Source organism: Phocoena phocoena, chromosome 2 (genome assembly GCF_963924675.1).
Source record: "Phocoena phocoena chromosome 2, mPhoPho1.1, whole genome shotgun sequence".
NCBI classification, from domain to species: Eukaryota; Metazoa; Chordata; class Mammalia; order Artiodactyla; family Phocoenidae; genus Phocoena; species Phocoena phocoena.
The window spans coordinates 37,146,705-37,170,593 of NC_089220.1; the positions used below are offsets into that span (position 1 = coordinate 37,146,705).

Consider the following 23,889-nt stretch of genomic DNA (forward strand, 5'->3'; position numbering starts at 1 on the left):
CGAGCGGTAACATTTCTCAGTGATGAACACAATTGTAAAGGGTGTGTATATGCATATGAGAGAAAAGAGAGGAGGAGTATATGTGTACACGTGTGGGGAAGACAGTATGATATGGAGAGAAGACGAGATGGCTGGTAGAACACTGCAAGCTCCTCAGGCAGGGCGGAAGGGGCAAGAAGAAAGGGAAATACAAGGAAATCTTGCGTTTCTACCCTGTGTACAAAAAGCTCCTCCATACCGAAGAAGAGTCATTTGAACTAAGGGTTTTAACCTGCAAATTAATCCTGGTGGGATTAACTCTATTCACCTAGGTCTAAATTGCTTTCATCAGATACTCACTTTCTCTACTTCCTCTCTTCCAATTCTCTCTCTGTTTTTTTTTTTTTTTTGCGGTACGCGGGCCTCTCACTGTTGTGGCCTCTCCCATTGCGGAGCACAGGCTCCGGACGCGCAGGCTCAGCGGGCGGCCATGGCTCACGGGCCCAGCCGCTCCGCGGCATGTGGGATCTTCCCGGACCGGGGCACGAACCCATGTCCCCTGCATCGGCAGGCGGACTCTCAACCACTGCGCCACCAGGGGAGCCCCTCCAATTCTATCTTGAGTCCACTCCCATAAGGCTCTCACTCCCTCCACTCCTCCAAGACTGCTCGTCAAGATCCCCAGTAACCTCCACATTGCTAATCCATGTCCCAGTCTTCATCTTCACCTTCCTTCAATAGTCGGCAGCATGTGACAAAGGTGATCACTTCTCCTCATTGAAAGGCCTTCTCACTTGACCCCCAGGACGCTCCTGAATTTCTTCCTATGATACTGGCCACTCAGTATCTTTGACTGGTTCCCTGTCATCTCCCTGACCTCTTAACATGGAGTGCCCCAGAGTACACAGCATGGCAATCTTATCCATCTCATGGCTTTAAACAGCATTCTAAAATGTTGATGACTCTCAGATGTATACCTCACCCAGACCTCTCTCCTGACATCTGACGCCACCTGTTTTTAACAGTCTTATTGAGAGTGCTACTTGAACATCCAATAAATATTTTGAACCTATTGTGTCTAAAACTGAGCACACCTGATCTTTCATTCAATGCCTGATAAACTTGTTTTCATCATCCCAGTTAACGGTAACTCCAGTCTTTCTTTTACACCCCGTATCCAATGTGTCAACAAACCTTGTGGACTCTACTTTCAAAATACATACAGAATCTTAATATTTTTTGCCACCTCACCACTGTTCCGTGCCACCATTATTCCTCACCTGGATTACTGCTATAGGTCAAACTAGACTTCCTGAGTCTTCCCTTGACTCTTACAGTCTATTCTGAATACACCAGCCTGTCACAATGAAAACCAAATCATTTCCCTCTGCTCAGAAGCCTCCAATGACTTCCCATGTCACTCAACAAAGAAACCAAAGTCAACACATGGCCCACAGGTCCCTACAGGAGCCAAGCTCCATCCTGCTCGTGACCCCTGTGACCCCCTCCCTGCTAACCTGCTCACCTCCTTGCCTCTCCTCAAACATGCCAGGCCCAGTCCCACACCTGCCCTTTGTACCTAGAGCCCCGAGCCTGGGAGGCTCTTCCTCCAGGTCGTCCCTTGGCTTGTCGCTCATCCCATCTGGCTCACACGTCACCTTCTCTGTAAAACTGTGCCTGCTGACCCTGTGTGAATTGTAACCACTTCCTTCTCTACTTACTCTTTCTCCATGGTCTTTATCACCATCAGACCTACTGCATATCTTCCTCGTCCCACTAGATAATAAGCTCTACCAAGGGCAAGAATTTTCGTCTGTTTTGTTAACTGCTGTATCCCCAGGACCTGAAACAGTGCCTGGCTTATTCTATTAGCAACTCAATTAAATATTAAAGCAATTTACTATCTATCAAAGTATTATTTTCATTTATAAATTAATACGTTAATTTATTACTAATTATTTATAAATCTATAATAAATGCATTAACAATCAAATTAATAACAAAACCAGTTCCACACCTCATGAAGAACTGGAGCGCTGTTGAAATAGAAGTCTCATTGAGACGGAGGGCTCAGGGAAAGCTTAATCAGCTGAACAGCCTCAGGAGAGCATTGAGCCTGAGGGATTAGAAGTGAGCAGAAGAAGAGATGGAAAGTGGGCGAGATTTAGAAGGGGGAGGGGGGCTCACAAAAGTGACTCTTTTGCTAACTCTTGCTAACATTTTCATTTTCAGGACCTGGAGGCTGACGCTGAATGCCAGAATGACAATAGTAGCACTCCTAGAGATGGCTGCGAACCTCAGGTAACCCCAGTTCTGCTGAGTCTCCAGAATCAACACTAACCTAAATCTACCTCTTAAACTCAGTCCTCATCTAATCCTGCCGGGAGGAGGGGAGAGGACCAAATAATGAAGGAAGAAGTAGGGACGAGGCGTGGTATGTGCATCTTCCACCACTTGTTCTCTATTATCAAATGTGTAGTTTCCCAGGTTTTCCCCCATCAGGAGAACGCCATAATAAATAAACAGCAGCAAAGAGACTTTGAAGCAACTCATGGACTTCACACATATCTTACTGTACTCTTCCTCTGTCCATAAGAATGAAAACTTTAAAGGAAAAAATTATATAACACTTTGTAAAGGCACAATCTCAACAAAAAGAAAGCTTGTTTGAAAAAGCCTACAAAAAAGAATGCTGAATCCTGAATAGAGGGGGATGGAAGAGAAGTAGAAAGACACAGGAAGCATCTGTTTCACCTAATAGATATTTGGGAAAAGGAAAAAACAGAAAATCATCATCTTGCGTGGAAACGGACGAAAACGATACCTACCGTTGTTTTACAGCTGGAACGGTCGGATCTTTCAGGCCTATTTTGCTGATTTGATTGTGTATATCTTGAATATTTTTCAGGAGTTCATTATTTTTGAAAATACAAGTCTCTAATAATTCATCTTCTTCCATGAGTTCCTCCTGTCTGCCAGAGCCATGAGTCTCAGATAAGCTTCTGGACAAAGCATTCAGAAGTTTTTCACAGGAGGTGTTTTCACCCCATTCAGCATCTTTAATGCTTATACCGAGCACCTTCAAACGTTCGTCCAAATGTCTGGCCTTGTCTTTCATCTGATGAATTCTTTCCTCTTTATTTTCCACCGTCAAAGTATTTCCTGGTACCACCTGTGAACCTGAGGCTGAAAGGTCTATAAGAAGCTCACCAGTGAGTTCAGCTGCTCTCAGAGAAGCCAAAAAATCTTCCAGAGCTTTGAGGGCATCTTTACTCCTCTGGACTCTGTGGTTCATTTCTTCAAGTTGAGTTCTGTGTTTCAGGATAATATTCTGTGCTGCATGCAGGTCAAGCGGGTGTAATTCCGTTAATGCAAAGTTGCCTGACTGTTCCAAATGATTACATATTTCAATCTGTCTTACTATGGAATCTTGGATATTCTACAATAAAGGTAAGAAAAGCTGTAAGACTGAGGCAGAAGAAAGAAAAATTGCACAGCAGAAACTAACCTCAAATTATGTCACTAGATTTGATCTAGAAAACTGCTTCTCAGTCTAACCAAGGCTGACAGTTTTGACAGAAGGAACACTTTAATTACAAATGATCAGATGGCCCAGCTGTTTCAATATCTGATACCCTTCCTGATATTTAAATCCCAAGAAGAAAAGAGGTATATAAATCTATTGATTCAATGAAAATAATTACAGGTTGAACTATTGAGACATCTGTTTATAATTTGAAAAATAAAAAAATGTTTTTAAGATGAGATTTCAAATAAGTAAACTGTAGAAAATGACAATTTAAGCATCTTCGTCTAGTAGAGAGAGAAAATTAGGATTTCAGTCATTGGAGAAGGCATTCATAAGCAAGCCTTCATTTTTAATTCAAAGAAAATACGTCATTATTTACTCCATGGTACCTATTGATACTTTCCAATTGGCAAGGAATTAAAGAGTTGAGAAATAAATAACAGGTCTAAATTATTGAAGATTTTTCTGCCGTGGCTTAGATTTGAAATAAATACTATGGATGTATAATAAAAAAATGCATAAACATGTATAAATCTCTGAAGAACTGTTTATTCTATAAATACACTGTGAGAATTTATATTTACCCTCAGGTTTCGATAAATGTCATCAGCATCAGTGAGATTAAATTCTTGAATGGCCATTTCACAGAGGAGCAGGTCTGAGTCACAGAGAAGGAGCAACTCCTTCTCCACAGGTAACACAATATGCAGTGCAGTCTCCAAAGACTCCATTCTGGGTGAAAAATAAATCAGACATGAGGGGAAAGCACAGCAGAAAGGTATCTTATAAAAGATTTAATATTAATGCCATTATTTAACCAAGAACAGAAAATAATTATTCAATAAAAATACATACAATGATATGTATAGATCATCACATTAAAACCCAAACCCAGTGATCCACAATGGCAAAGAATGAGTTGTTTGCTACATCCAAGTACTTGCGATAATTTAACTGATCCTGTGCTAAATGGAAAACTGTTGTAAAGCATACTAAGCCTTTCTCTCTCTTTTGAAATACAAAATACTAAATGTAATTGAACCTTGCCTTGATGACAAAGAAATTCATTATGCATACTAACTATTTTATTGTGGAAATATACTAGGATTCAAAGTCTAGGCCAATAATAAGTTGAAATGTGTGACCCTGGATAAATAACATACAGACTCTGAGCCTCAGTTTCCTCCTACATAAAATGGGGAGATACGCTGGGGGTACACATCCTATGTAAAGGGATAACAATAGCACTCTCATTCTAAAAATGAGGAAATCAAGGCCCAAAGAAGTTACGTGACGTGGCTAAATTCAGGCTCAAGGGGAGACAGTGGGAGGAGCACGGCCTTTGGAACTCAACAGACTTTAAGTTCCACTTAAGTCTCTGGCCAGTAGTGTGGCTTGGTTATGTGATTTAACCTCCCCCAGCAGCAGTTTCCTCATCAGCTTCTCTTATGGTTGTTGTGACAACTAAATAAAATAACATACTTAGTATAATATTAGCCTCTCTTAAAATTTAGTACATTTAGTAAACTCATGGTTAATAGATCCCAGAATTATACCTGGTATTAAGAGTCATCTGAAGCTCTCTCTCTTTCTCCTTTAATTTATCTCTTGCCTTAACTAGAAAAGGCTTCCTAATGTCACTTTCCAGCTCTTCTAACTTCAGTGAAGTGACTTCAAACTCTTTCCAGCAAGCCTCAGTTTCCTTTTTTAAGACCTGGAGGAAACATGTAAATTAATTTTTCAATGAATGGGTTAATAGGCACAATTATTCTGTTCTTACAAAATGAGACATCTACAATTGTGGGCACAAACACAAAGTTTCACATGAAAATACATTTGAAAAGATATTTTACAAGTAAACTATCCTTCAGGGAGCAATGCTATTAACTGTGCTCTCGGAAATCCACTGAATGAAATCAAGGGAATCAGCAACATGGCTTTCAAAGGGATCCAAATGCCCTTCCCTGAAGTTAGATACACAGAATACAATTCAGAAAGATACACAGAGATATAAGAACATATTCTGTTAGATATTCTATTTTCTCTAGTCTTTTTTTTCTCCTTAAACTAAAATTGCAATGAACCAAAATCATTTCTATCAAATGAGAAGTGAGTAAAATTAATTTATGATCTAAAATTCTATACTATTCCAACTCCTTATCTTGGTTCTTTTTTTTTAAAAAAAGGCACTGCTATAGAATCTGAGTGCTTATCAGTAAAATTTGTTCTTCACTTTCCCCAAGGATTCGTATAGCTTTTCTAACCAACTTATTATTCAGTCACAAGAGTAAGGTCTCAAGACAGCTTCTTAATCGTGATGAAAATGTGCTACATCCACTACTTGAACAACAGAGATTTTAACACATGAATTTTGCTTATTCAGATGGAAAACAGAGAAGAGCCATTTGGTAGAGTGTGACTCAGGAACTGGCATCATGAAAGGAAGATAACTAGAAAATATGAGAGGGCATTGTAGGAAGCACCCATGACCTTTTCTCCACCTGATGGGCTTTCTGTAAGGGTTCACTCTAATGCACATCGAAGCATATGAGGGTGTTGCACTGCAATGCACAGCTTATCTTCAAAATAAGGAAGATACTTATTTGTAGAACTTAACGACCGGTGTGCCCATCACTAGATTTTTTCCTGCAGCTCCTGAGTCAAATGCAGTACTCCCTCTGACGGCTCTCCACAAGATCATCCATCACGTACAGAGAAAACTCCCTCCACGACCTCCCCCTTTCTTATTACCCAACATCAGACAGATAATTGGACAATTTGGTTAAGATGATAGATGACTGAAACAAAAATTCAGAGTTGCTGGTTTTTCACATATTGCTAATTTTGGAGCAAACCAGAAGCTGTGTTGGCTGAAATCGCCTTCAAACACATCGTTTCAACCAATTCAACTGAAGCCTTCATCCCCATCCCAAACACAATCTAAACTTCTGCAAGCCACAATATATAGAATATCAAATTAGAGCATGAGCAGTACATTAGCACCCCGAACAAACTCCTTCCTGGGTTTGGGTGTCTTCCTGAAATCCGGTGACAGAGAGTTCTTCAGAAACATCTAGCATATGAGACCACCACAAAAATGGTGAAGTCTATACTTATGGCGGTATTATTTTCTAATAAAAGATAAAACTCCTCTAGTAATATTTTCAGTATTTACCTGTAGATCTGTCAGTTTATCCTGTAGACAAACACTACTCCTTTCCTTGTCACTAGAGAAATCAGAGATAATCCTGACAAGGTTGTTTTGCAGGTGTAGTTCAAGATTGTCTCTGTGTGTAGCATACCTGGAAAAAAATTAAATGCAATGTTACTTAATTTTATAAATAAGACTAAAATAATTTTTTTTTAATTACTGTCAATTGTCCACGAGGAAATCCCAGAGAATTTCTGCTTAAGTTACTGGATCACATGCAAAAATTATGACTAAAGGAAAATAAAAACTTACTTATTAAAGTAAAGCATTTGCACTGATGAAAGATTTTTGCTGGATTTTCTAGTTGTTTAAAAGAGTTTACCTCTCCTTAACATATACACAATACTATACATAAAATAGATAACCAGCAAGGACCTACTGTATAGCACAGAGAACTATACTCAATATTTTATAATCATCTATAAGGGAATAGAATCTGAAAAGGGATATATACATACAAACATACATCATATATATACATATATATGTGTGTGTGTACGTATAACTGAATCACTTTGTTGTACACCTGAAACTAACACAACATTGTAAATCAACTGTATGTCAATAAAAATAATTTTTTTAAAAAAGAGTTTACCTCTCTAGTAAACTATTTATAGATGCACTGTGATCCTTTTCATATTTCTCCACAACGCTTTCCTCCTGTTGAGGCTTTAACTTGGATTCCAGGCTAAAATCCTTTATCGATTCCATTGCCTAAGCAAATATGCAAAATAGTAAACATATTATATTCAATATACTTAATTGTCTGGAAAAGATAAACATTTTGTGATACAAAGGGATATCAGTGATTCTTTATACCCCAAAACAGGAGATAATACAATTTATTTAAAGTTTCTCAGCTCAGAGAAAGGTCTTTCCATAGGACAGAGGAGATTTATTAGACTGATTCTCACCTTCTAACTGGTATGTCAGCAGGATAAAGGAGTTCTCGCAGCCCCTAAGTGCTGTTTCTGCCTGTGACCACATAGCTATGGTCCAAGGCAGACAGAATCCTAGCATGCAGGAACAGACCTCTGAAAAAAAATACACCTTGTTCCTTCCCTACCCCTTCTGACAGGCAGTCTGGGCTGTGATATACAGCAAATCCCCACTCTCCTAGAATTTAAGAATTTAGAAAATCCAATTCCCAAGGAAATTAAAAGACATTATAATGAGAAAAAGACAAATGACAAATGAACTAGTTCATCTCAATGACACTGAAGCATCTATGCAGTTTAAGCTCAGCCTCTTGTGCTCTCAACAGTAACACGCAGACAGCGTGTATTCATAGTGGTTCAAAATGGTCTCTTTTGGAAAGAACTGTTGGTCGCCCCAGAGGAAGATTAAGTTATGCTTGCCACAGCTTTGGTTTGTTGTATTCTAATTCTTTGAAAAGCAATCTTCCTTACATTATTTAAGTGGGAATTCTCAGCTGATGGAAACAATCAGATAATTAAATGCAACACTCAATGAGAAGTGGATTCTTGTACACCTGGCTTTTTTCATTGGGTTTACTTCTAAAATACATTATCCAAATTTAACACCTTTTCAGCTGATGGCTGACTGTCTGATTTTGCAGATGGAACCTCGCTGAGGGCATTCCTTCCTCCATTCTCAGATGTGTCTGCAGTACCCCTAGGAAGGAATCAAAATTGTGTATTAAAATACAGGGAGAAAAACAAAGCCTAAAAGAGAATGAATAATACTCAGTATCATTTGATTTCGAGAGAAGGTTTATCTCATTTCTCCCTGACATGCAGCTATTCTTATGAGGCACTAACTTGTTTTTCGACGTGCCTCCCACAGTGGGTTGCAGTGTCATATGAATCTCGGAAGCACATTTCCGAAGCCTTTCTATCTTCTGTTCGTAATCTTTGAGCGCTCTCCTCACTTCCTGTTGACTCTTCTGTGAAGTCAGCTCTTCACACAGCTCCCGCAGGACATCCATGTGGTGATCAAGCTGGTACAGGCTGCTTTCCTCCGAAAAGCAGGCCTGATTGAGGAAATAAAGCAGGGAATGTGTTTCAAATGAGTTTACATGGTTAGTCCTTGAGGATTAGAAACTAACAGATGTGTGTGACTTTAACAACACTTTCAATTGATACAGCCACTATGGAGAACAGTATGGAGGTTCCTTAAAAAACTAAAAGTAGAGGGCTTCCCTGGTGGCGCAGTGGTTGAGAGTCCGCCTGCCAATGCAGGGGACACGGGTTCGTGACCCGGTCCGGGAAGATCCCACATGCCGCAGAGTGGCTGGGCCTGTGAGCCATGGCCACTGAGCCTGCACGTCCAGAGCCTGTGCTCCGCAACGGGAGAGGCCACAGCAGTGAGAGGCCTGCGTACCACAAAAAAAAAAAAAAAAAAAAAAAAAAAAACCAACTAAAAGTAGAACTACCATACAACCCAGCAATCCCACTACTGGGCATATACCCTGAGAAAACCATAATTCAAAAAGAGTCATGTACCACAATGTTCACTGCAGCACTATTTACAATAGCCCGGACATGGAAGCAACCTAAGTGTCCATCAACAGATGAATGGATAAAGATGTGGCACATATATACAATGGAATATTACTCAGCCATAAAAAGAAACAAAATTGAGTTATTTGTAGTGAGGTGGATGGACCTAGAGTCTGTCATACAGAGTGAAATAAGTCAGAAAGAGAAAAACAAATACCTATGCTAACACATATATATGGAAACTGAAAAAAAAAAAAAAAAAAGGTTCTGAAAAACCTAGGGGCAGGACAGGAATAAAGATGCAGACGTAGAGAACGGACTTGAGGACACAGGGAGGGGGAAGGGTAAGCTGGGATGAAGTGAGAGAGTGGCATGGACATATATACACTACCTAATGTAAAATAGATAGCTAGTGGGAAGCAGCTGCATAGCACAGGGAGATCAGTTCGGTGCTTTGTGACCACCTAGAGGGGTGGGATAGGGAGGGTGGGAGGGAGACGCAAGAGGGAGGAGATATGGGGATATATGTATATGTATAGCTGATTCACTTTGTTATAAAGCAGAAACTAACATACCATTGTAAAGCAATTATACTCCAATAACGATGTTTAAAAAAAAAGGGAAAAAACCAAAAACCAAAAAAACCCCAACACTTTCTTTTATAAGCCCATCCACTGTGTGCCTGGTGTGGGAATGGGCACTGGAAACAAAGACGAGCAGTCAGCCCTAAAGGGATTCGCCGCAGCCCAGTGACGTAGTGAAGGAAACCAGAACACGTCAACCCAATGTACACCTCTTTGATGTGAAAATTATTTTTTTTAATTGAAGTATGGTTGATTTTCAATGTTGTGTTAGTTTCTGCTGTATAGCCAAGTGATTCAGTTAAACATATATATACATTCTTTTTCATATTCTTTTCCATTATGGTTTAGGATGTGAAAATAATTTTGAACTGAAGGCAATTAAGAAGCAGTAAACACAGAGGGAATTCCCTGGCAGTCCAGTGGTTAGGACTTCGTGCTTTCACTGCTGGGGCCCAGGTTCAATCCCTGGTCAGAGAACTAAGATCCTGCAAGCCACGCAGCATGGCCAAAAGAAAGAAAAACGAAACAGAAAAGGTTTCCCCTTTTCTGCCTAAAGGCAAGAAATAAAGTTTATTTTACTGGAGACAGAGTTCTATCAGCCCAGAGATGGGACCAAAGGAATCTGCAAACAAACCCTGTACCCTAACCCTTATCTTCCTAGTTTCTTCTTCACCTTTTTACTATCCCTAGCCCAAACTCCTTTGTCTTGTCAATTCTTCACAAATGTATTGTTTCTTTGTCTAAAAGGTATAAAAGATTCCTGCTCTGGTCACTTCTTTGGGTCTTGATGATCTTGTGAAGGCTCCCATGTGCATATAAAAATTCAATAAAATGTGTATGCTTTTCTCCTGTTAATCTGTCTTTGTCAGTTCAATTTCCAGACCCAGCCAGGGATCTTAAAGGGTAGAGGAGGGCTTCCCTGGTGGCGCAGTGGTTGAGAGTCCGCCTGCCGATGCAGGGGACACAGGTTCGTGCCCCGGTCCGGGAAGATCCCACATGCCGCGGAGCGGCTGGGCCCGTGAGCCATGGCCACTGAGCCTGCGCGTCCGGAACCTGTGCTCCACAACAGGAGAGGCCACAACAGTGAGAGGCCTGTGTACCGCAAAAAAAAAAAAAAAAAAAACGGGTAGAGGAAAATTTGTTCCTCCCCAACAGTAGTCACATAAATAATGAGCATATCACATGACAAGTGCTATGACAGGGCCACTACCTGCCTTAAGGAGTCAGAGAAAGCCTCCTTCACATGGAGGAGCTATCTGAGCTAGAGGTGGAAAGAACACGTACGAGTCCTTCCAAGTAAAAGGGGAGAGAGGTCATGCCTAGCAAAAGGAGCAGCGGAGAGAAGAAAAGCTCCAGTTCTGAAAGGACATGGCTGGAGGGGTGATGAAGGCGTGTCCTGGGGCCACACATGAAGGGCCTTGTGTGGCCTTCTGAGGAGTATGGAGATGTCCCGGGAGTAATGGTGAACCAGTGACATAAGATTTGTGGTTCAAAGGGATCACTCTGGTGATAGGGCTGGAAGACAGTGCAACCACCATCATACTGAGAAAATGACCCCAGGTTAAGGGAAGTGGTAACACTGGTGGAAAGGAAGGAAAAGAAGCAGCTCTTCTGAAGATGGGGAGCTGGCAACCGACTACACTAAGGCTGAGTGAGAAGGAAAGGAGAAGGGGGGAGGGAGTTCTGAGATGGCAATGCCTTTCATAACCAGGATACATTAAGAGGAAGAGAAGTTCAAGAGAAGATATTATTGGTTGGTTTTGGACATGCTGAAGTGGAGGTCTCTGGGGAACGCTGGTGGTATCTACTTCTTGGTTAGAAACACAACCTGGAGGTCAGGGGAAAGGACGAGGCTGGAGATAATGATAGGTGCTATCATTGTAGAGAGGGCAGTTAAAACGCCCAAGTGCATACAAGTACCTGGAGCAAGCATGAAATTAGCCAAAAACTGAGACCCCAAAACTAAGACATCAGGGTAACACAATAAAAAAGGAAAATTAGTGAAGGGCACTAAAATGAAGGCCCTCCAAAATAATAAAATAAGAAAAAGCAAGAGAGATTTATACTGAGAGAGCCACAGCAGTAGCAAGTTTAAAAGAAATGAAAAGAGGGGTCAGGACTGTCAAATATGCAGAAGAAATCAAACAGGATGAGGACCAAAAAGAGACCATTAGATTTGCCCTGGCTGGTTTATATACTGATTTGGTATCTTTCACAAGAGCCGTGTTTCTGAGGACACCATGTCCTTACAAAAGTAACTACGGGAACTTCAATAGCAGGTGACACATCTTGTAACCAGAGTCTCAGGACAGGGGCCACTGAGATATATAACGAAGAAATATTAACTCAATTCTGAATTTTTCTCACTTCCAAAAAACAAGAAGCTCTAGTTAGAGCTTGAACTGCAGAAGGGAAGATCCCCAGGGGACAAAAGGGCTAAAGTAATTTTCAGAGCAGATTTAACCCCAGCCAAGGGCATATTAAACCATTTAAGATAAACCCCACAATGATAACAAAATGTGAATGGAAACAGGTTTTTACCTCATGTTGCTTGATGAGACCCTTGGTCCTTCCTCTGCGAATTAGTTTCTTTTCTTTATTTATTTGTTTTTCGAGTTTTGCAATATTGTCACTAAGTTTTTCTTTTTCAATGTCTATTGTTAGTTGTTGAATATACAAAGACATTTCATGATGAAGCGACTGCCAAGAAAAGAAAAACAAAAAAAACCAAAGGCACATATTAACCATAATAGGATATACTGAAAAGATTTCCATTAGAAACACAAAAATATTTGTTGTAACAAAGGATAGAAATAGAGCTTATGTGAAATTCTGATTCATCCATGTATCTTTGGGGAGGATGTTTTAAAATATATCAGAAACATATTTTGTTCTTCTAATAACTAAAAATGTGTTTTGTCTGTGAAAGACACTGTTAGAATTAAAAGACAAGCTGCAGACTGGGAGAAAATTATTACAAAACACGTATCTGAGCCTATGGAGAAATATCAAGTAACTACAATGTGTACCCTGAATGGGATTCCAGAACAGATGTAAAAGGACATTAGGGGAAAACTGTGGAAATATGAATAAAGTATAAACTTCAGTTAATAATCTATCAATATTAGTCCTTTAATTGTGACAAAGGTACCATATTAATGTAAGATGTTAATAACGGGAAACTGGTCATGGGTATATTGGATCTCTCTGTATTACCTCTGTAATAATTTTGTAAATCTAAAATTGTTCTAAAAGTTTATTTTAAAATGTGTATTAGGGCTTCCCTGGTGGCACAGTGGTTGGGAATCCGCCTGCCAATGCAGGGGACAAGGGTTCGAGCCCCAGTCCGGGAGGATCCCACGTGCCGCAGAGCAACTAAGCCCATGGCCACAACTACTGAGCCCGTGTGCCACAACTACTGAAGCCCACGTGCCTGGAGCCCGTGCTCTGCAACAAGAGAAGCCACGACAATGAGAAGCCCGTGCACCACAATGAAGACCCAACATGGCCAAAAATAAAACAAACAAATAAATTTTTAAAAATGTGTTTTAAGAAGGCCTTTAACAGTAGATATTCAATTATATTACCTTATTCTCTCTCTCTCTCCATATATTCACACACACACACATGCACACACTTAATACTAAGTACTATTTACTAAACACAATCTCTGTGGTAGGTGCTTTATATAAATCCTTGCAACAGTCCTGCCAAGTAGGTGTAATTATTCCCATCTTATCACTGAAGCTCCCAGTAGTTAAGCAACTTGCCCAAGGTCATAGCTGCTGGATCCAGGTCTGTCAGCCACCAAAGCCTATACCTATTTTCTATGAAACTCTATATGTTTATATGTGTCAATAAGTTGTCTTAGTCAGGATCCAACCAGGAAACCAGAAAACATTAAATATTTAACGCAGAGGGAATTAAATGCAGGGAATCGGTTATAAGAGATGAAAGCCAAAGAGGGGACAGTAAGGTAATCCAGAGATTAGCATCGGCAGAAAGCTGCTACCACCCTAGGCTGGAGGCTTCAGCGGAGCCCAGGGAGAATGGTCACCCATCAGAAGCTGGATCCATGGAACCTGCAGCCAGGGGGAGACACAGCTGCCAGAGGCACTGTGCAAGAGAGAAAGGGAAAGAAAGCCATTGGACTCTCCCTTTTCCACCTTCCAATCACCCTTTAATCTCCAAACACTGCTGTCATTGGATGAACACAGACAGAAGCCAGCTGATGCCGGGCCTGAGAACCACAGCCTACAGCGATCAGCCCTCCGTGATACGGGGCAGACAAGGGACCACCAAAGATGACTCTGATGACAAACAAGTCCAGCGTCAGATCTATAAGCATAAGCTCCAGACACATATGCATGCTCTTACCTCCCACTTGGCACAGATATCTCTACTCTTTTCTTCCAAAGACAGCTTTACATCCTCAGTTACATTATTTTTCAATTCTTCAACAGCTTTCAAATACTTGGCCAGACTTTTAGTATTAAAAATTATTAGTGCTTCCTAAAAATAAAACCACAAACAAGAACATGAAAGCCTTATTCTACTGCCACGTCCTCAAAGCTAATTTAACAGGTAGAATTTTAGAGTCTTTAACATGTAGAACCAGGAAAGGACTCCATGAAGACTATTTGAAGATTTAGGGGAGACTTCTCTTGGTAGATTGAGGTTGATCTCCCTTTTGTATCCCTTGAATTCTTTTGAAAAGAATTGCAAAATATTCATTATTCAAATGTAGTTACACATTTGAGGCCAGGATAAAGACTTCCTTAAGATATGCAGCATGGTTTTGGGTACCCCTTTGATAAATATTTAAAAGGCTTACTGAAAGGCTTATTATGAGCCACTGGCAAAGTATCCTCTAAAATTCTTAAGTATTGAGCAGACGACCACACTTCATAAGTAATACAATATTAAGAGTATACCAGCTTGTATTACAGATCAGTGTTGCAATAAGACACAATTTATAGTAGGGTTAAGGCAGCAAATATTTAATATTGTACATAAGCATTTTATACTGCAAGGAGGCAACATCCCCTTACTATGGACTTCAAAGTTTTGCCCAGGACTAACCATAATCGCAGTCCCATCCCAGGGAAGGAGCAGCAGGAGATGGGGATGGGATCTGCCTTCCCAGGAATGTGTTCGTCCCTTACTTCACACTTAACTACTCTTATAGAATATTACCTGGCAATACTCCATAAGGACAGAAACCTGGCTTAGGAAACTATCAAATGACAGAACAAAAATAGTCTGGGGTCTGTGAAAGGGCAGAAAAATCTATAAGAGACAAGAAGATGAAAGTAATTCTGGGGAAGAAGGCAATTAAGCAGGGTGGGAAGTCATTCATATACTTATTACATATTTATTATGGGTCTCCTGCAGAAAAGGTACAACCTGGGCCCCCAGGAACCTCCTCCAAAGCCTCTGTGAGGATTGCTAGATTCACGGCCAGGGAAGACATGCTAGCCCTGTGTGCCGGAAGGGGGCTGCTACCACCCACGTGTCCCAGGAGTCCCAGGGGGTCTCAGGGCAATACCTGGCAGGGCAGGGATTCTGCTTCTGCTGTGAAAATGGATCTACTTCACTAAATGCCAGAGACAAAACGGTGGAAATCCCTGGCCTCAGATTCTAAAAGGAAGATGGTCAGGGAGAGGAAAATGGTGCAAAAACTGACACTGTAACTCCTCTCTCTGGTAGAGGAGGGGCCTGCGGCCTCTGCTTTTTCTTTTTCTTCCCTCTTTCCTCAGCTGACCATATCTGTCCTTTTGAAATTCAGCCTAGTGATTACTTAAAAGAACAACTGACTCTTAAGTTTAGTTCAGCACTCTCAGCATATGGGAGTACAAGAGAGGAAAAAAGACAGTGGGAATTGGTCAAAGCTGGTGGCTGGCAAGGTGCAAGCAGCATAAGATGGCTGTGGGAAAAGCAATGCTGAAATACCTGATATTAGGGTCCAATACGGTTAACAGTCCAGAAAGCCAGAAGAGGGTTGAGCCCAGACAAGAGAAGGAGACCACAAGGAGAATGGAGAGGCTCCTGTAGGAGCTCCTTTTCCTGAAAAAACTGTACACAGTAGCGCTGGCAGTATTGATTGACTTCATCATTTTTTTTTAAATTGAAGTAAATTTACAATGCTGTGTTAGTTTCAAGTGTACAGCAAAGTAATATACATACATATATATTCTTTTTCAGATTCTTTTCCATTATAGGTTATTACAAGATATTGAGTAGAATTCCCTGTGCTATACCATAGGACCTTGTTGATTATCTATTTTTATGTAGACTTAATGTGTATATGTTAATCCCAAATTCCCAATTTATCTCCTCCCCCCATACCCCACCACTATCCCCTTTGGTAACCATAGTTTGTTTTCCATGTCTGTTAGTCTATTACTGTTCTGGATTTACTTCATCTTTATCTCTCCCAAAATGCCTAGCTCATTTTAAATGTGCAATAAACTTGTTAAATGCTGAATAAATGAATGAAGGAAAGAACACATATTTCTCTACCTGTCCAACCTCCAAGGGTAGAGACCTTGTTTTACTCTTATTCCATATCCCCAAGTACCTCCAGTGTTAGTTAATAGTGAGTCGGCTTTGGACACGTCGTTTTTTTTAAGTATAATTGATTTACAATATTATATTAATTTCAGGTGTACAACATGATGATTTGATGCTTTTATGGATTACGCTCCATTTAAAGTTATAAAATAATGGCTATATTTTCTGTGCTGTACAATATATCCTTGGAGCTTATTTATTTTATACACAGTAGTTTGTACCTCTTGATATTGATACATCTTAAGCTGCCTATCAGACCATGAAAAGTCAACCTAAAACTGTCTCCATACAAAACACTATTGGATCTTTAACTGCTGATAAGCATATGTTCATAAGTAGCTTTTACCAACGCATTTTAATAATAAAGGCTTTATTTTACATTTGAGGAATTTTAACGACTCAAAGTTTCTTCACATACCTTATTTTCATTTATTGGCAGCTGGATAGGACTAGAATTATTATGTCCATTTTATTTGATTTAAAAAGCCAGAGAAATTAAGATTCTTGCTCAATGTCATAGAAGTTAGCCGTGCTTTTTACACTATACCACTGAGTTCATTCATACAGTAAAATGTGAATTTAAAAAAATCTTCGTTTCAATTTTTATTTTTAAGAGTTTCTGGGGAACAATGTATAAAAGTTGGAAATTTTTTAAAGTTATAATAACTTTGTTATAATTACAGTGATGGAAACATCTTGATTTCAAATGAGGTAGATTTATATCTACTAATGATAAATGTCCTACATTTGATGGCTGAAAGAGCCGCACCTTGTATTTTGAAATTAGTCCTCTCTGGCTCTCTCTTTGGCCAAGTAATTGTTCAGCCCTTGTAATGTATGATTCAAGTTCCTTCTGTGAGCCTTCCACCTTCAGCCTGACATCCAGGTCTGGGGAAACATCAGTTGAGTTCTTCAACACTGCTACTAATTTTACCATATTGATCTGTGATGACAAAAAATTCTCAACTTAACACTTAGCCCAACTTCTTAGAAAACTCATAAGTTAATAAATATTTTCTTTGAGTAGCAACTCATATTTTCCCACTAGACATAAGAACATCCTACTTAGTATATTGATTTTTCCAACATGCTCTAAATAATAAAGAAATAAAATATAAGGCAAAATTCATATTTTACAAAACATTTCCAAACTACAAGGCAATCCCCCCCTCCTCCCTGCCCTCTCACTGACTACTCAGTTTTAAAGACTAAATTCACTAAATAGGGAATATTAAAGAGAGACCTGGACTTTCTCTTTAGCTTCTTGAATCTTTGCCTGAAGCCCAGCTGTGATCACATGCTGAAGAGACTCCTGGCTTGAAACATTTTGCACATCCATTTGTAAAGTGTCTTCAGTTCTAGACACAAGCTCTTCATACATAGAGCCTTTGGCAATAAGATGCTATTAAAACAAATTAAAGTGAGATCACTTAAATATTCTGATTATAAATATTCTTATATTTATATATTAAATAATTATAAATATTTAAATATAAATATTCAAATAAATATTCTGATTATGTTAAACATTAACCCTAACAATCTCATCAGGAAATCATAAAAAGTTAACTATTAATCCAAAATAGGGAAATTTACAGTCTAAAAAATGTTATTTTAAACATTCATTTTGAAATTTTATATTAATATAATCAGATTCTGAGCAACCGTCTTTTATAGATTTTTTTTATATACTAAGCACTTCAATAAAATAAAGACTAGAAGAAATACAATGCCAATAGAGAGAAAATAAGTTGAGAGAGTAGTAATAAACCTTAAAAAGAAACTGTTGTAAGTCTAATCAGCCAGAAGGGAGTTCAATAAATGTTACTGGAGAAAATGGCTATTGGAAAACACCTTTTTAGAACCATGCTTTATACAACATACCAAAAATAAATTTCAGATGAATTCGAAAATTATATATAAAATATGAAGCTAGAAAAGAAGAAATTATCCATGAAAATGGATCTGCTCCCTGGGTGCGGAGGGCCTTTTTAGGCATAAGAGACAGAAATGACTAAATAAGTACAAAATTTTTCTATGTGAAATAAAATAAACAAAAGTCAACAACTGGGTAAAAGTATTTGCCACACAAATGAAAATGGGTCCTGATTCAGAGAGCTTATAAATTCAGTAAGAAAAATACTAAGATCCCAAAGATAATTCAGAAAATACAAAAACAGATATAATTCCAGAAACAAATGGCTAATGAATATATGAAAGACAGTTCAATCTTACATGTAATCAAATAAGTACAATCTTACATGTAATCAAATAAGTACACTTTTCAGTTACCAAATTAACAAAAAAAATTTTAATTACAACTCAGAGGTGGCATGGGTATGATAAAATTATATTGTGTGATATCAACTATGTTGATCTTATTTATCTTAGAGCAGTGGAACTATGGTGATTTTTATTCTCCTCTTTATACTTTTACACATTATTTAAATGTTCTAAAGTTAGCACGTTCATTTGTAACTTCAAATTTTTCTATTTTGAATCATAAAAGTAACAAAAGCTCCTGTAAAAAACTCAAAGAATGGAGAGGTATACAGCACATAAAGAAAAAGTTCCTCTTCTTCCCCATCCTTCCCTTAACTGTCATTTAATCAATCATTCACACATTCATTTTAAAAATATTTACTTTATATCTACTAGGTACCAGGAAGTGTACTAAGAGCTGGGCATAATGCAGGACCAAGATACACAGAGTTAGCTATTTGTATATGCTTACAGATATTTTTCTACAGATATAAATGCATAAAGTTTAAAAAAGCAACTGTTTTTAAAAATACTAAAAGGATCGCATCACCAATACTGTTCAGCAACTTGCATTTCTTACTTTACAATATATCTTGATCCAACAAAGATCTACTTAATTTCTTTTTAATGGAAGTATATTCCAGCTTGTTTGTGTTTTCACTGTTTATAACAGGGATCATTGTTATAGCTTTGAAATATTTTTTAAATATTGAATTTCTCATTTCTTACTCATTTATTTCACTAAAATAAATTCCAGATACAGCAAATAAATAAATACAAAAATAAAATTAGAAAAGCACTGGCAGATGGCACAGGTAAGTTTATATAACATTTTAAAAGCAATAAAAAGTATTATTCTTATAAACACAAAATTCTACATATACACCTTTCAGAAACGTAGATTTAAAAGAATTATACAAATGTTCCTTTATCCCAAGAACTTTCCATCTGGTTGTAACTTATGTCATGCTCTATAAATTTTATAGCTGAGCTGGAACTCAGTAAAACCTCAACTGTAACTCCTTTCCAGGGAGAACTGAGCGATATTAAAATACACTGTTGCCTCATTGCTTTTCAATGAGTCCACTGCCTGAGAATAAAGACAGAACAGAGTTTTAACAACATTCATCCCCACCCTGCATCAGTTAAGGAAGGGAAAGCTTAATATGGGGTTGATCTTTCAAAGCATAGGTTGTATAATCTCTTACATTCGCACTGCACTGAGCTATAGGAGACTGAACTCACTTACTCATCTCATTGCCCTCTGATACAAGAGAATATTTTAATCTCCATCCTGTAGCTGGGAAAATTAGTTCAAGAATTTAAAATCCTAAGGTATTATTAGTCTTCAAATCTATCCTCAGTCTTCAAGCAAAATCACAGCAAATGAGTCAGGGTTGAGATTCCACGCCATTTTTTTAAAACCCCAACAAAGAAAATTCTAACAGTAGTCTTATTACTGTTTCCTTTAAAACTTTTTATCTTAATACATAAGCCTACAACAATAAAAGCTGTCTTTTAAATACTTTTTCTACTCATACCTGCACAGATTCTTCCACTGAGGTATCTACATCACCTTGTTGTCTCAGAAGATCCAAAACAGATGTGGTTTCCGCCTCCCAGATTTTCACTTGTCCAATCAGTTTTTCAACCTCTTCAGCCACTTTCAGTGTCCCTGTAAATTCTTCATTTTCTTTTTCATGTTCTTCCCCAGCCTACAACATTCAAAATTATCACTATGAAAATGGTACCATTTACATTTTAATTTTCAATTTAAAAAAGTTATATCCCGGGCTTCCCTGGTGGCGCAGTGGTTGAGAGTCTGCCTGCCGATGCAGGGGACACAGGTTCGTGCCCGGGTCTGGGAAGATCCCACATGCCGCGGAGTGGCTGGGCCCGTGAGCCATGGCCGCTGAGCCTGGACATCCAGAGCCTGTGCTCCACAATGGGAGAGGCCACAACAGTTAGAAGCCCGCGTACCGCAAAAAAAAAAAAAAGTTATATCCCTATAGTGAATTAATTGAACAATGAAAATCTCAAAAACAATGGCTGTTTTTTAAACTCAATGTTTTAATATTATCTTTATAAAGTTTAGTTAAAATGCATACTACAGGGATATTAGCTCGGTGCTTTGTGACAGCCTGGAGGGGTGGGATAGGGAGAGTGGGAGGGAGGGAGACGCAAGAGGGAGGACATATGGGAACATATGTATATATATAACTGATTCACTTTGTTACAGAGCAGAAACTAACACACCATTGTAAAGCAATTGTACCCCAATAAAGATGTTAAAAATAAATAAATAAATAATAATAATTTTTTTAAAAATGCATACTAAACTATCATGTCAAAACAAATAAAAAATAAAAACAAGTGCTAAGTCAACATATTTTAATGATTTAAGATCTACTGTTTGGACAATGAAAACAGTACTTTATGATAGCATATATAGCTTTATTATTTTTTAATTAATTTTTATCGGAGTATAGTTGCTTTACAATGTTGTGTTAGTTTCTGCTGTACAGCAAAATGAATCAGTTATACATATACATATATCCCCTCTTTTTTGGATTTCCTTCCCATTTAGGTTACCACAGTGCATTAAGTGTAGAGTTCCTTGTGCTATACAGTATGTTCTCATTAGTTATCTAAGCACATATCACTTTAAAAATTAAAAGATTTGTTCACAAAAATTTTCTTAAGGATGATATCATCCCTATCAGTTACTATTATCTCCATTTTACAGATAAGAAGATTAGAGCTTAGAAAATTAGGGTATTGACTCTATAAACACATTTCTAAAACTTGTATACAATTTAATTAAATACAGCTATTAGCAATAGTAGTTGTGAAACATCAGAATCAAATTTCCACAAAATTAAGCCTTTTCCCATTAATAATCTCTCAATATGCTACAGGTTGATATGCTACAGCTTTACATGACAGACACATTCTTAAAGTTGTTTTTAATCAGATCATATTTTAAATGTATGAGAAAAATATTCTATATTCTTCTATTCTAAAAGCATATTGCACAAATTCAGATTTTTCAAGATCTTCTATGATTATGTCTTTTCACAGTGGGAAAACATGGGCACTCCATCATGGCAACTGGCCAAAGCCAGTTAAAAATTACTTTCTTTAAAACTATATAAGTTACTATTCTGAAGGAGGCACACTTCCAAAATCATAGGTGTTACACCTTACACGTGTATGATTTTTTTTGTTGCCGTTTCTTTTCCATATTCTTATCTATAATCTAAAGTCATCCTCTGAATTACCCAACAAAGCAAGAAATAAAGATTTTATTTCCCTCCATTTTACAGAAAGGAAGCAAGACACAGGCCAGGGGCTAGCCTAAAGCTGGACAATTTCTGAATACTAGTCAGAAGCAATCTGAAGAAGATATCAACTCCATCTCCACAGCTCAGAAGTCATGACTGCTTCTGTGTGTCTGCAAACTCCCCAGTGAGTGAGACACCCAGGGCTTTAACACTGAAGACCACTGCGTGAGGGACCCACTTGAGCATTTTATTGGAAAATGACCATACTTTAAATGTTATCTAATGATCCCATTTACCACTGTTTCAACAATATGGTTTTTTCAAAAGAAAAACAGCAAAGTTAAATTATTTCTATGTACAAATGAAATACATAAAGTATGACTATTTACCATAATATTCTGACTGTGATTTTCAGGAAGTTCTACTGACATATCTGTTGAAAAATCAGCAGTTAGGTTCGCTTCTTTAGATAGTTGAGTATTTCCAGAATTGTCAAGAAAGGGCTCATCTTGCTTTTTTATAAGGGGCAGGTTCATTTCCTATGAAAAATTAATGTCATGAAATATAATGTTTACATTTCTATGCTAAGATATATGATTAAAGACAATAAACGAACATATTCAATATATTTTTCGGATATATCAGTTAGTAACAACGTTATAAAATTTCCCATACAACACCTCAGTCTCAAATTGTTATGAATAAGAAATAGAATAATTTAATAATTCAAGTTCAAAAAATTATTTATTAAAGGTATGCTTCTATGAAGCACTACACTAAATATAAAGATAAATAAAGCTTAGTGTATGTTCTCAAGGACCTTGAAATCTAGTAGGCAACAATGCTTAACGTTATTCTTTAATGGTAAATGAATTTCAACTAGAAATCTGTATGCTGTATATCCACGCAAAAACCTGTACATGAATCGTTATATCAGCATTATTCATAGTAGTCAAAAAAGTGGAAAGAAGCCAAATGTTCATCAACTTATCAATAAATAAAATGTGGCATATCCATACAATGGATTATTATTTGCCGATAAAAAGGAATGAAGTACTGATACGTCACAAGATGAATGAACTTTGAAAACATTACACTAAGTGAAAAAAGCCAGAAACAAAAGACTACGTATTATATGACTCCATTTATGTGAAATATCCAGAATAGGGAAATCTTTAGAGCTGGGGACATTGGGAGAAAATGAAGAGTGACTGGTAATGGGTACAAGCTTCTTTATGAGGTGATGAAAATGTTCCAAAATTGATCATGGTCATGGCTGCACAACTCTAAATATTTCAACTGAAAACCCCTGAGTTATGCAGATTAACTGAGTGAATTGTATGTATGGAAATTATATCTCGATGAAGCTGTTACCAAAAAAAAACTTACAAGCTGAGTTTTTGTAATAAACTTTCTCCATCTTTTATTCAGCCTCTTCAGTTCTTTAGAAATAGATGATCTAACTTCATCATTGCTGACTTGAATTAAGAAATTTCCCACTTCATTTAAAGTAGTATGTTCTAGATTCCACTGGGACAGTGTCTCAAAGGGAACCTACAAAACATATAATCAATGTAATATTTTAATGACATACTATTTGTCTTTTCATTATTTATAATAGATCTTCACCAAGGTTGACTGTAAAGCAAAAGTGACTGTGAGGGGGCTTCCCTGGTGGCACAGTGGTTAAGAATCTGCCTTCCAGATGGGTCCCTGTCAGGGGACATGGGTTCGAGTTCTGGTCTGGGAAGATCCCACATGCCGTGAAGCAACTAAGCCCGTGCTCCACAACTACTGAGCCCACGCATCACAACTACTGAAGCCTGCACGCCTAGAGCCCGTGCTCCGCAATGAGAAGCCACCACAGTGAGAAGCCGGTACACCACAACGAAGAGTAGCCCCTGCTTGCTGCAACTAGAGAAAGCCCACGTGCAGCAACGAAGACCCGATGCAGCTAAAAATAAAATAAATAAGTTTTATTTTAAAAAGTGAGCGTGAGGTTTTT

The 23,889-nt window shown here is 38.1% G+C and overlaps 1 protein-coding gene across 2 annotated transcripts in view; it reads right to left on the bottom strand.

Moving 5' to 3' along the window:
• Positions 1 to 23,889, bottom strand: part of SYNE2 (spectrin repeat containing nuclear envelope protein 2) — a 281,501-nt gene that overhangs the window by 193,250 nt on the left and 64,362 nt on the right. For both annotated transcript variants that reach the window (XM_065871886.1, XM_065871885.1), the window contains exons 16-29: positions 23,274 to 23,438; positions 22,274 to 22,423; positions 20,142 to 20,315; positions 17,582 to 17,740; positions 17,108 to 17,281; positions 14,143 to 14,277; positions 12,307 to 12,465; positions 8,501 to 8,712; positions 8,264 to 8,354; positions 7,315 to 7,433; positions 6,684 to 6,810; positions 5,065 to 5,222; positions 4,093 to 4,240; positions 2,808 to 3,418 (exon numbers count right to left, since the gene is read on the bottom strand). In XM_065871886.1, the coding sequence (XP_065727958.1) occupies positions 2,808 to 3,418; positions 4,093 to 4,240; positions 5,065 to 5,222; positions 6,684 to 6,810; positions 7,315 to 7,433; positions 8,264 to 8,354; positions 8,501 to 8,712; positions 12,307 to 12,465; positions 14,143 to 14,277; positions 17,108 to 17,281; positions 17,582 to 17,740; positions 20,142 to 20,315; positions 22,274 to 22,423; positions 23,274 to 23,438 (2,582 nt within the window). The remainder of the gene's footprint in view (positions 1 to 2,807; positions 3,419 to 4,092; positions 4,241 to 5,064; positions 5,223 to 6,683; positions 6,811 to 7,314; positions 7,434 to 8,263; positions 8,355 to 8,500; positions 8,713 to 12,306; positions 12,466 to 14,142; positions 14,278 to 17,107; positions 17,282 to 17,581; positions 17,741 to 20,141; positions 20,316 to 22,273; positions 22,424 to 23,273; positions 23,439 to 23,889) is intronic.